At 41.7% G+C, this 13,976-nt stretch overlaps 1 protein-coding gene across 2 annotated transcripts in view; it reads left to right on the forward strand.

The window, feature by feature from the left end:
• LAMA4 (laminin subunit alpha 4) overlaps positions 1-13,976 on the forward strand; it is a 143,647-nt gene that overhangs the window by 54,622 nt on the left and 75,049 nt on the right. The window contains exons 5-8 of one of the 2 annotated variants that reach the window (XM_053904556.1): positions 6,317-6,531; positions 8,456-8,551; positions 10,324-10,475; positions 12,382-12,492. In XM_053904556.1, coding sequence (XP_053760531.1) covers positions 6,317-6,531; positions 8,456-8,551; positions 10,324-10,475; positions 12,382-12,492 — 574 coding nt within the window. The remainder of the gene's footprint in view (positions 1-6,316; positions 6,532-8,455; positions 8,552-10,323; positions 10,476-12,381; positions 12,493-13,976) is intronic. The other variant, XM_053904557.1, reaches the window with a different exon arrangement.

Consider the following 13,976-nt stretch of genomic DNA (forward strand, 5'->3'; position numbering starts at 1 on the left):
TCCCCAAATCCCATCCATGCCCCACAGAAAAAGAACCTGTATGGGTGAGGCCTGGATACCTATTTTTTTTGACTCTGCTGGGTTCTCATGCCAATCCTCTCACTGCCTGCGAACTACTGCCCCACCTCTTATCCCACACCTGCATTATATAAAACACTGTTTCTCAAACTATAGTTCAAGAACCCCTGGTGTCCTCAGAAATATTTGTGGGGTTCATGAGGACTCAGTGAATATTTTCTTAATTCGGTGTTTAATTTCCATGATAATCTCGAGGAAAAAGTTACTCGAAACATGTTCTGGACTTTCTGTAGAACCACTTTGTAATAAAGGGAAATCTGCCTCAGAGCTGAGGAGAAAATAACAGCTGGGGGTGTGTCAGTGACACATGACAGACAATTGGAGGCCAAATGGCATGACATCAAAACAAACTGAGCCGTCACATAACACATGGCAGGGCATAGATGTTGAGCTCACACAATCCTCTGTCACGCCATGTTGCAAGGAGCCATTCAGCTGCAACAAGACAACACCATCCATCGTCTTGGTTAATTGGTTTCATAGTTTGTGTTTTATCGTAAAATTTATTTTGGTTTTTAAGATGTATAAGAGCCATAGTTATAAGGAGTTTCTCTACCTTGTATTATGTTTGAACTATTTAAAGATTTAAACATAACTTAAATGAACACTAGCAGAGGTATTCTGGGAAAATCTTTTGCCTTCCACAGGGACCCACACTGCATTTAAGTTTGAGAAACATTGGTCCAAAGCACAAAACACGAACCTCTTACTGTACCATGAAACACAGCTCTAATACACTTGTTTTTACAATGAGGTCCATGTTTTAAGCCTGCCCTGGCCCCGGGCTGGCTCTTTCCCAACGTCTTCCTCCCACCTCACACTTTAACTTCCACCTGTGGGAGCCGCTGCTCCCCAAATCCACCAGACCAACTGTAGAGCTCACCACATTGTGTTGCATTTAGATGACGACTGTGACGATAAAAATAATACATTTATTGAATGCTTACTGTGTGCCAGAAAGTGTTGTAAGCACTTTGCATACAATGACACACTTAAACCTAAAAAAAAATCCTAGAAGATACCGTTTTCATCCTTATTTATAGAGGGAGAAAGTAAGACACAGAGAAGATAAGCCACATGCTCAAAATCACACATTTGGGTTTTCTTTTTCAGTCTCTACTATTAAACTATGAGCTTCTCAGCAGAAGTGGCATCTCATTCATTTCTCTACGACTCTTCCCCCATCACAGTATCTGGAACGTTGTAGGCACTCAGTTATATTTGTTTAAGTAATACCTTTTGTTTTAAAATGAAAAAACAACACCGGTACTTTTAATGTTCCTTTAAAAAGGCACCTGTAGTGAAGAGAGTGAGTCATTTCATGGCCTGTTTGATCTCCTACTCTTCCTCGTGCCAGGAAAATGGAAGAGGGTAACACAGAATTGAGTGAGTTAAGACACTGCCCTCTGGCTGAAGAGAGGTTGCAAATGGAAGTTACCATGTGATGCAAATGAGTATAAAATGTGCAAGCCTCATAGCCAGCAATTTTGCAATTCTCATTTTCATCCCAGTGTGGCTTTCCCTCTGCTCTATATAGTACATTTGAAAAGACGAGAAGCCTGAGACACAGAGCCTTGAGACCTAGTCCGAGGTCCCACAATTGGTTAGTGGTAAACCCAAAACAAAACCCAAGAGCCTTGATGTTCAATCCCAAGTTTTCAGGTATGGGCCACAATCCCAAGTTTTCAGGTATGGGCCACCTGGGTGGCTCACGTGATTAAGCGTCTGACTCTGGATTTTGGCTCAGGTTATGTGTGGTTCTCGAGATCAAACCCCAAGTCAGGTTTTGCACTAAAACCTGCTCGGGATTCCCTCTCTCCCTCTCTCTCTCTGCCCCTCCCCTGCTCATGCACTTTCTATCTCTAAAAATCAATTAGTAAACTTAAAAAAATGTAGATGATCCCAATACCTCAGTATTCCACATTGTCCCCCATGGCAGCTTTAATTGTATTCCTTCATCCATTCAATTTTGCAGTGGAGTGAGAGACATACTAAGATAGTATGAGGACTTATCATGTGGATCTTATTGCTTAAGGATCAGGAGAGAAGAATGGACCGAATTCAAGCAAATCCAAGGGGACCCTAAAGCCCTAACAGGAGAGGCTGAATATAGTATCAACAGATATAATAATGATGACAGTGATGATGCTGATAATGGCCTTGATGATAAAAAGGAAGAATAAGGGTGCCCAGATAGCTCATTCAATTAAGTGTTTGACTCTCGATCTCTGCTAAAGTCATGATCTCATTGTTCATGAGATTGAGTCTGGCACAGAGCCTGTCAGCATAGAGCCTGCTTGGGATTCTCTCTCTCCCTCTCTCCCCCTGCCTCCCAACTTATTTTTAAGTTGATTTATTTTGGAGAGAGAGAGACAGACAGACAAAGCATGACTAGGGGAGGGGCAGAGAGACAGGGAGACACAGAATCTGAAGCAGGCTCCAAGCTCTGAGCTGTCAGCACAGAGCCTGACACAGGGCTCAAACTCACGAACCTCGAGATCATGACCTGAGCCAAAGTCGGACACTTAACCGATTGAGCCACCCAGGTACCCCAATAAATAAACTTTAAAAAAAAAAAAAGAGAAGAAGAATAAAGAAGAGGAGAAAGAAAAGAAAGCCAACATTTATTGAGTTTGTTTAGTCTTATTCTTTCTGCAGGCACTATGTTTTTTCAAACTCACCCTCTGTTATCTACATAGAATTCTTCTATGACTCCCTCCTCTCTACCTTACTCCACTTCTGGATTCTTATCCTGTGACCTTGAGTGGGTTACTTACATTTTCCTAGCCTTGTTTATCAATGTTTCATAGAGAAGTAGAAAGCATTTATATGGCATCTACTATGTAACGGGCTCTTTTTTTTTTTCAGCATTTAATTTAATACCAATGACAGCTATAGAATGGCATCCCTCCCAGAAAGACTACTGTGCCACCTGGGAGTTTGGCACCCTTGGTAAAGGTATCCAGTGACAGTTGTATGGCCCTAGTAAGAGAAGCAAAGGAGAAAGAGGAGAGGAGAGAAAAAGAGCTCCAAAAATTCCCAACACAATAGGTCTTGGTCAAAGTCTTTTTTTTTTCTCCTAAAACATATTTCTTTGTTTTCTATTTTGCCTAAATACTGTGATCACTAACTGAAATGACAATGTTCATATGCCACTGTTCTCTCATTTACACTGTAAATGCATTAGCCCATTTTCCATGAGTGAATCAAGTCATTAATAAAGCTAGAAATGAGATTATGGGAGAAAAAAAATAGAACCAGACTATGGGGTACAAGGCTCCAGTGCTGACTCTAATTCCAACTGCTTGTCCTTTTGAACCTTTGTTATTTGTTATTTGAGGGCAAGAATTGGATGCATTGATAGCATTTGATTATTCAATTATTATAATTGCTAATCAATTAGCTAATTCATTTAATATCAGACTTGTGGGGGGAAAGGGTATTACGCTTGGAGTCCCATCATAGGGTTGAGCCCTGCAGTAATGAACAAATTATTTAGCTTCTCCACACTCCAGTTTCCTTGTCTATGAAAGTAAGGGGTTGTAGAGTGCTATAGGAAGAAACCTTTGCATGTCTATTCTATAAAATCTGTAGGGTTAAAGTTTGGACTATGACTTCAGAATTGCATCTGAACCTACCACCAAAAGATGTTCTTGAAACTCAAAGTAGGTTTCCACTGTGATTGAGCTTCTGATTTACAGAATAGAGAATTCGGTTTTTCTCTCGTGGAAGACCAAGAGACAACCTATGGAGATCAAATACAATGGAATTCAACAGAGAAAAGAAAGTCAGTGTCATCTGACTTCTGTGAGCTTGGGCAAGGTTCCACGCCCAGAGCTCAGGATTCCCTAAGGTACATTGAGGTGCCAGGTCTGAGTCCCATTTCAATGGGACCAAGAGTCTAATACTCTCTGGTGAACTGCAGCAAAGGATAGAAATTCAATCCAGCCATGTGTTCCAAAGAGGGATGATTTGTGCTGGCTTGGGAACCAGAGAACCTGTAAATCAAAGGTGCAAAGACATGAGTATGAATAACAAAACTCACTGAACATTTCCTCTTAGGGGGGTGTCGCTCTGTGGGTTGTGTGGCGCTTGCATTCATTCTTATCTTTTTCGTAGACCTTGATTTCTAGAGTTTATGATTTTATGCATAATTATGCTTGATTTGTTTCCTGTTCTTTCAGGGCACGGGCTGTGTGTTTTTCCTCTTCCTGTCTCTCCACGCCTTACACAAAATAGACATGAATTGTCCCTCTGTTGGGTGAATTCATCCATCCACTTATAGCAGCAGCAGTGTGGTCCAGGGTGGAGTGAAGGAAAGAACATCAGGGTCAGAAGGTCTGGGTCTTGTCCTGTGAATTCCTTGCTATATGAGCCTGGAAAAGCAAAGTAGCCTCTCAGCCTCAGAATGCCAGGCCTGTGTGGCCTACCTCCCGGGTGTGTGCAGTAACTAAACTCACCTCGGTGAAACCATGAGGTACGGTGCAAGTAAAGGGCATAAAGATTGAACGTACGCCATCATTACAACTACACCAAAAAACTGAGACATAAAGCTTGGAAGAATATGTGCAAAATATCGGACAGTGATTTTGTTAGGATCGTAGGATTACAGGTGATTTTTTTTTCCTTTCTCTGTTTTTCAAATGTTTTGAATCATGAAAGCCTTTTAAAAAGGTAGTGTCTTGTTATTATTGGCCAGGTCTTCCTGATTTCCTTGGAAAGTCCTCCCCCGCTCTCCTCTCCAAAGCCAACGCCCAGCCCAGGCTCTCCACACCCCAGCCTGGTCTCCCCATTCCAGCCCGCAATCCACCCTGCATCTGGAGCCAACACCGGCTTCCCCCACCTCTGCTTTCATCACAGATACCTCCATCTGCTCCTTTCTTTTTCTCGCTCACATCAGAACCCCCTCCTGCACCTGACCTTCAGCTCCATGAAGGGGTGACCACACATTCTTTCCAGCCACTCCCAAAGCATCTTCAGCCCCAGTTAGCCAGTCTTGACACTAGTTTAAGGTCACAGCAAAGAGCAGCCTATGGCCAGCCAGAAAACGTGTAGTTTGGCTCATACGGTATTCTTACAAAGTTTGAGCCAAACTTTCAAAATTGTATGTTCACGTAAAAATCCACACTTCAGCTTTTCTCTTTAAAAATAGAAAGATCTAGCAACACAGTTCCCTCAAGGCTACAATCTAGAAACAGCTGACAGGAGCTGAGTAGCAGCTACCCCTTGGATGGAGCCTGCAGTCCCACTACTCACAAGCAGGGCCTCCTCTGCTGGCCCGTGAGGCACTTTTGGGAAAAGTAGAGAAGGCATTTCTTCTTCTGAGTAGAAGCAGCTCCGCCCAGAGGGCACAGCTTGGCAAGGCCAGCAAAGGCTAGATGGATTTTGGTCTCTACTCTCCAACTGAGCTGGGGTCTGTCCTTAAGGGCCCCGCTGGCATGACCATAGGCACTAGCTCTGCCCTCACAACGAATGCAGTTAGGTGCCTGGTCTCTATAGGCTTACATACCTAAAATGCCCACAAAAATGGCCATCTGGGCTCCAATTTCATTTATGTGTGGTACTCTCAGCCCTGCTCTCTGCTTTATCTTCACATTGCCTTCCTGCCATCACAAGATGGCTGCCAGCTGAGTGCTACCTGCCTCTATGTTCACCTGTGGATAGAGAGAATGCCTTCCCACAACCCTCAGCTAAAAGCCCTGAGCTGTAATACTCCGACTAGATCACTCCTGAGCCAACTTGTCTTGGCCAACACAATGCCAGGCACTAACTGGCTCAGGTTTAGGTTATCCGAACAATTCGTTATGGCAAGGCAGATGGTGATTTATACCAGTGTTTCTCAATAAAGGTATTATTAACATTTTGGCCAGGATAATTCTTAGCTGTGCCCCAGTGGTACATCTCTTGCAGTACATTTAGCATATCTTATACCATTCGGTCATATACCAGCCATGCACCCCAATCATTAGGGTGACGAAAAATGCCCACACACTGATCATATCTGGACATTCCTGCATCTGGGGGTCTGATTATACTAAATGGGCTTCAATCCAATAGGGAAGAGAAGAATGGTTCCTTAAAAACAAAGTCTGGTCCTATTAAGAAGCTGCGATAAAGGGAATGAATTCCAGGCGAGCAATCCACATATATTCACTACACTGTCTTCTAGGTAGGAAAGAAGATAAAAGACAAGAAAAACTATGGCTGCTAAATTTTTAACCTGTGATTTCTCCTCTAGATGTGCCCCGGGTTACTATGGAAACCCCTTGCTGATTGGAAGCACCTGTAAGAAATGTGACTGCAGTGGAAATTCAGATCCCAACCTGATCTTTGAAGATTGTGACGAGGTCACCGGCCAGTGTAGGAATTGCCTACGCAACACCACGGGATTCAAGTGTGAACGCTGTGCCCCTGGCTACTATGGGGATGCCAGGGTCGCCAAGAACTGCGCAGGTACAGCACATACACCGAATTCAGATGGATCGATGTTGGGAAAATATTGCAAGTGTCCCACTGTCACTTTTCCAGGACACTGTGCACTCTTAGGAATGTGCATCCCATACTCACCAGGGTAGATATTATCAAGGCTACTGGTGTACCTTAGCTCATGGGTAGATTAAACCATGAGACACTCACACAAGTGAACTTTTGCCTTATATTCTTCCAATTTTTATCAAAGGAGTAAGCCAGACTTTCATGGATTACCTATCACCAGAATTCTGAATGAAAAGTTACAAGATTTACATCAGTTTTCTTATTCTGGAAGCTGGACATAGCTTTAAGAAGTAAAACTGACTTCTTAGTGAAACAGATTAGCAAGCCAAGGGTACAGTTTAGTCATCCCCCAAGTTCCTCAAATTGTCAGAGTAAATATTGCAGATATAGTATAAGAAATCTTCCTGCTTAAACTGCAGTTAGACTGAAATGCACAAATTTCGTTCATGATTTCTCTAATCAATTTGCTGCATAGAGTGAAACTCTTCAGAAATAAAAGTGAATTGACTTCCTTTAGGAACAAAGGAAGGTTGAGAGTGAGTATTTCTTACTCTGTGACTTTGAGAGGAAAGAGGGCGAGGCACAGGCCTTGTGCTCTTGTGGCGTGCTTCTTCTAGAATCCCCTTACCGAAACAGATTCCCACCTGCAAAGATTTTAAGAAAAGTCTAAAGTTGAGAAGAAGACACATATGATCTGCAGCACTCACAGTAAAAGTAAACGTGTCTATAAGAAAGCGAGGTGCACAGAGGCATGAAACCAGAAATGACAGAAGCAAGAGAGGAGTTCTGTGTCCAGTCAGACTAAAGAGAGAAAGCAGGCATCAGAAAGGATGTTGGCAAAATCCAAGCCTTAGACATTGATGTTCTGATTCTCAAAAGATTTTTTCAGACTTCTGTTAAACTACATAGATGCAGATCACTCTTAGAAAAGATGGTGATGTTAGAAGCAACAAAGCATGATCTTGCTGAATTGTTTAACAAATCTACATTTTGTGGAACATTAAACAGCTGAAATGTAATAAATGCATGTTCCCCCTTGAAGCTAATTTTTTATGATTATTCTGTAAAGACAGTTAAGAGGTGGGGGAGAATTTACAACACTATTCCAGCTTATTGCCAGCATAGATAGCTTAGGAAATCCTTTTCAAATATTACAAATTGATTCCTACTGAGCAACTCAGTGGAAAATGAACAGCCTGATGAGATTAGGGTTTTGCTTTTGTTTTTTTCCAAAAGGCGTTTTTGAAAATCATCAGTAGATTAATAGTGGGCTCTCAGGTCTTCTAAATTCATGTAAATATGCTCCTAATTCTTTCCACGACATTATTCCTAGCCATCCCACTGATGGAGGTTTGGAGTCAGACTTGCCAAGGGTCAAGCACTGTGGGAGCCAAGAATCGCTCTTGAGCCTCCTCCCTCCCTCCCTCTGGGCTGCTCCTCCCTCACACCTGGCAATGATCAACCCTGGAGTTGGATTAAACTGGAGAATCAGTCTGCGATGAAAGGAGGGCTCTCAGATTCCAGCTGAATGATGGGTTCCAGGATCGTTTTGTACTTTGTGAAATTTACCAGGATCTTTTTGGACTGAAGCAATTGCACAGTCATGTCAGCATCCCAGAAAGTGGGGAAAAGAGTCCTAGAAAATTCAGATTTACTTTTGCCCCAGGGCCACCTTTGAAAATCTCACCAGGCTGGGCTTTACCGGGTGAGGGGAATAATCTCTAGTTCATGGATTCTACATGGTGGTAAGGAAGAATATAATTACTTCCCTTTGGAAGAACTGTATACTGATAGCCACTATTTCTAGAAACCAGGAAAACATTGCCATATTTTAAGCATTTTAAGAAACGAAGCCCTAACCTCTTGTTTTTGTTTCCCACAGTGTGCAATTGTGGGGGAGGCCCATGTGACAGCGTAACCGGAGAGTGCTTGGAAGAAGGTTTTGAACCCCCTACAGGCATGGACTGCCCAACCATAAGTAAAAATAACAGTACATGATTGACTAACCCCACTCTCTCTAATGTGCTGCAGGTGTAGGATTAGGAAAAGCTATGCAATAGCCTCTCTAGAAACTGCCTAAGTCCCACTCCTGGCTTTAACCCTGTCTGTGCCTCCACCGAATAAACCCTGAGCGAAAGATACTCAACGCTCTGCTTGATTCCAATTGGCAAATGGGTGACTTACATTTAAGCAGCTCTGTTTTAGAAAACTTATTTTATGAAGCCCTTAAATTCAACATCTTACCCAGTGGTAAAGGCAGACAATTCACAGAACAGAAACACAAGCAGAAACACAGGCAGAAACACAATTCCCAGTGACCGAGTTCATTTTGGCTCCCTTTTCTATATTATCTCTTCAAGTCCTCAGATAGTGAGGTAGACAATGCTTTACGACACTAGGGAAACCAAGACACTAAGAGATTCGAGTGGCTTTTCCCAAATCACTCCAAAACTGAAGTGGCACCAGAAATAAAATATTCCCATCTTATAGAATGGAACTGTCATCTTACTTTCCTGGATTTCTCTGTCATTACTTTCATTCAAATCAGCAGTCCTCATGGTGCAGGAACCTGCTGAAACACTTCAAAACAAATGCCCAGAGATGGTCTTAATGACTTCTCAACCATCCTTCAAGCGCTTAGTCTAGAAAAACTGATTCTTAGAATGATTTAAAGAAGCTTTGCCTTAGAAAGCCTTTGATCAAAATGGCTGCCCAGCTGCCTCATGGCTGGCTGGGGAGTTATTCCTGTAAGATAGCCTATCAGTAAGATCATGTTAAACTTCAAATAACAAATTAACACATTAACAACTATTAACCCTTTAGTCTTCATTTATTGGCTCCTTAGAAAAGGGGACAATCTGGGGGAAAGATAATTGGGAACAGAAAAGTTTCAAAATGAGGTCAAGACAGGTTTCCAACCATGGTCGGCTGTCCTTCTGAGTGTGCCACAAGGGGGCGCTGGGCCTCCGGGGGTGACGACGCAGTGGGAGGAACTCCCAATTCCAACTGCAAGGAGCAGAAACTGCGGCGTCTTCACCGGTGGGCACTAAGCAGAAGCCCAAAGCCTGATAGGAAGAGAGCCATCTCAGAGGGCTGTCCCACCACTAAGCAAAAGTGGAGGGAGTGCTTCTCCTTACCCACTCATCTTGCAAATGTCTTGCCCTTTTAAGCTTCCTTTCTTTCAGTTCAGCGGTTAGAGAGTCCAGATTAGCCTCCTTCCCTGTCGCATGTGTTGTTTTGTTGTTTTAAGTGGGGATCGTGCCTGATGCACAGTTTGAGTCATCTTAGACTCTCGTCTGCTTCGAGTGTAAGGACTGGTTCTGTGACCCAGAACAGCTCCTCAGGGCACAAAGATAAAAATAATATCTATTTATTTGTTTATTTATTTTTTGAGACAGAGAGAGACAGAGCACAAGCAGGGGAGGGGCACAGAGAGAGGGAGACAGAGAATCCAAAGCAGGCTCCAGGCTCCGAGCTGTCAGCACAGAGAGCCCACCGCGGGGCTTGAACCCACGGACCGTGAGATCATGGCCTGAGCCGAAGTCGGACGCCCAACCGACTGAGCCACCCAGGCACCCCTAAGATAAAAATAATATTGGGTGTTGTATGGAAACCAATTTGACAATAAATTTCAGATTAAAATAATAATAATAATATTAACAGAGGAAGTACACATAATGATCTACTAGCGCACATGCTTCCTGGCTGACTTTCAGTTTTAAAGAAATAACACGTCCATTTTATCTCCAGGCTGTGATAAGTGCATCTGGGATCTGATCGATGACCTTCGGTTAGCGGCACTCTCTATTGAAGAAAGCAAATCGGGTCTGTTGAGCGTATCATCCGGAGCCGCTGCTCATAGGCACGTGAATGAACTCAACTCCACCATCTACCTCCTCAAAGTATGCAGCCATGTTGTACCTTCAGCTGTATCTCATGCTGGCTTTGCACGATCTGTCCTAGAACTCCTATCTCCTCTATCATCTGAGTCCCATGGCTGTTATTACAGATGGATTGTTAGATTAGGAAATTATGAAACGTTGATTATAACCATGAACTTCAACCTAAACCAAAGACTGCCATCTATAAAAGAAGTTAAGGTGTTAAATAAAATAACTAAAACAAGGAGTATCTATCTACCAAACTATTGAGGGAAGGAAAACACTCTTACTTCTTTGGTAAGCTGTACATTGATCGTTCAGGTCCTTCCCACAAACTTACCGTTACCTTAGCCTCAATTTGCCATGTTTTGGGGAGTTTCTCTAGAAACCTCTCTCCTGCTCTCTCCCTCCCACCCTTACCTTTCCTTCTTACAGACACACAGTCTCTCTCATTTTCCCACACTCACACACACACTGGAGCACACAGACATACACGCCCTGGCTCTCCTCATAGGTCCAGTGGTTAATATCTGATAAACAGTTAAAGGCTGACAACAGTCAAAAACAGTAGATTATAACAGTGCTTATACAGCTAAACTTCAAGAGGTATTTTTCCCTTCTAAATCATTGGCTTCTATCACAACCAACAGACGTTTTTTGAAACAATGATAATTAACCGAAAGAAGAATAGAATTAATGCCAGCACACATTTTTACTGTTTGTCAACTTAGCATAATGATTAAGAGCATAAACTTTGAAACCAGATTGGTTGCATTCAAATCCCAGCTCTCACCCTTACTAGTTACGTGACCTTGGGCAAGTTATTTTAACCTCTTAGTTCTCCAGTTTTCTCAACTGAGGATAATTATCACGCCCATCTTATGGGTTGTTGCGAGAATTCAGCAAGCGATATATGTAGAGTAGAGCACCATAGAAAGTGCTCATCACACTGGGTGGTGTATGGAAACCAATTTGACAGTAAATTTCATATATTAAAAAATAAAAAATTAAAAATTAAAAAAAAATAAAATAAAATAAAATTATTTCATCACTACAAAAAAAAAAAAAAAAGAAAGTGCTCATCACTCTACTTTTTAGAGGTGCAAATAGATGGCATCCACAGCAATTGGCCAAATATGCAAACTGTAGAGCAAACCAAAAATCACAACATTGTAGAGCTGGATGGACTCTTAGTGAGCATCCTATTCCAAACTTAGCAATCGTTCCTGTCCAAACTCATCTGTTTGGACACATGCAGGCAGTACTTCTCCGAGGAGTCACCCAGACACAGGCCTCATGATACCGCCTGAACTCTCTTTCCTCAACAGCACAACATCAAGATAGGTATGATGATAACGGACAGGACGGGACGCCTGTGCCAGGATCGAAAGGCTTTCTCCAAAGTAGTCCAAGGAAAGCTACATTGGACCAAACTCCACAAAAATGGGAGAGAAAGGGAAAGTGGTCCAAAATAAAGAGAATCCCTCTCCTTGCACTAAAAAGAAGAAAGAGAATTTCCAAACTCCATTTTACATTACATTGATCCTTATGGCTTGATCATTTCCTCCAAGGTCTGCCAAAATGGAAATTTTAAAGATCACACACGCTGGGCCTCCACCAGTCTATACGGTACTTTTGTGAAATTAGAAAAAGATGCCCTTTCTTCATGGCCGGCACAGCCTGGTTCAGGGTCTCCGGCCCAGTGAGCAGAGCTCGTAGAACTTCAGCTCTGAAGACCATGGGAACCCTTGTGCAGACCCCAACCTTCATACGAGGTGGCAGCAGCCTTCAGACCCCACGATCTTGGTAACAGAAGCTCACATTCTACTCTGAGTCCCCTTACACTGAAAGCGTTGTATGTATATGTTTAAAAGCCTGGTATGCACATCTACTGATTTTTTTTTTAAAACATTTTTCTTTTCCACAGACAAAATTGTCAGAAAGAGAAAACCAGTATGTCCTAAGAAAGATACAAATCAACAATGCTGAGAACACAATGAAAAGCCTTCTGTCTGATGTGGAGGAATTAGCGGAAAGGGTAGGTATTCAGTGTCTGGGAGTGCCTTCAGAGAAAGGATTTAGCCGGCGTGAGCCTGGCTAGTCACAAACGACTGAAGCTTAACACAATGAAGGAAAAATGCAGTGACCCATGTGCCTTAAAATAAATCAAGGCAAGATCTGTGGAGAAAGTTAATATACTTGGTCTCTACAGTCTCTTCTCGTTTTGATGACTTTCCTTGAAAAACTATGTTTACGGGGAACTTCCATTGTATTTGTTGCTGGTTAATATGGTTGATAGATGTTTCAATTAGGATGGTTGGTCAGCTGTTTGCCTTAACATTTTATGGCTAAGAGCTGTAGAGAGCCCAGAAATAAACTTTATTATATAGAATATGAAATTTAAATGTTTGCTAAAGGATCCATTAAGTAATAAAAGGAAAGAAGAACCATGCTGAGAAAGCAATTTTGCAGTTAGACAGGAAAAATAATCACCTTCAACTTTCACTTTATAACATATACTAAAATAAATTCCAGACAGATTAAGAGTTGAGTTTAAATCTCAAATCCATAAGAAAGCAAAATGAAATCATTGTTAAACCTTGAAAGGAAATAACAGTACATTTAAATATAGCATGAAGAATTATAATTTAAAAAAGGTAATAGAGTTGACAAGATAAAATTTCAAATACCCAGTGAAACAATAAATAAACTAAGAATTCAACCAGACTAAGAAAAACATTGAGGGAAATATGACTTGTGAAAGCTCTCACAAATGAACAAGAAAAACATGAAAACAGGAAGAACAGAGTTAACATGAAAGACTATTAAATACACTCCCCAGGAGCCTAATGGAAAAATATCCATCATCTGTACTAATAAGGAAAAATATAACTAAGCCACCAGGTGCCATATTTTACGTATTAAAATGTTTGACACATTTTTCCCCTGATTATGCTCTACCAGGGCTGTCCAATGTACTCGGATTTCAACTTTTAGACATGGGTGTTTGACATTGAAGATCTCTTTGAAAAATAATTCTTATTTTCTACAAAAATAAAGGTTAAAATTAACTCTGGCCATCTCTTTTGATGTTGGACCTCATAAACTTTTACGAGATTAGGCTTCTAAAAACATGAGTTGTTCTAATTGGATCTTTGGAAGATACAGCTACTTCGAAATGTATATGAAACTTGGGTCCCTCAGTCCCATGCATTGTGCATATTAAAATCCAAGCATGAGCATATGTAGGAAGCAGTGAGATCTCTTAAGTTTCAAAGGAAATACTAGGAAAGAAATCTTTGTGAAAAACTCACTGCTTTTTCATTTCTGGTGTCATGGTTGGAATTTGCCCAGTGTCTCAATTCTTGTGAAAATATTTTCCCCAAGATTAGTTCCTCTCACAGCTCAGACATGGACTGACTGATCCTTTTGTTGTACAAATTTTCCACTTCCAATATAACCTAAATGCAGACATTCATGGGGAGAAAATAGCACGAGCTTTCAAGTGATACCACAGTAGAG

Source organism: Panthera pardus, unplaced genomic scaffold, assembly GCF_024362965.1.
Source record: "Panthera pardus isolate Hobbes unplaced genomic scaffold, ASM2436296v1 HiC_scaffold_17, whole genome shotgun sequence".
In the NCBI taxonomy this organism is placed as follows: Eukaryota; Metazoa; Chordata; class Mammalia; order Carnivora; family Felidae; genus Panthera; species Panthera pardus.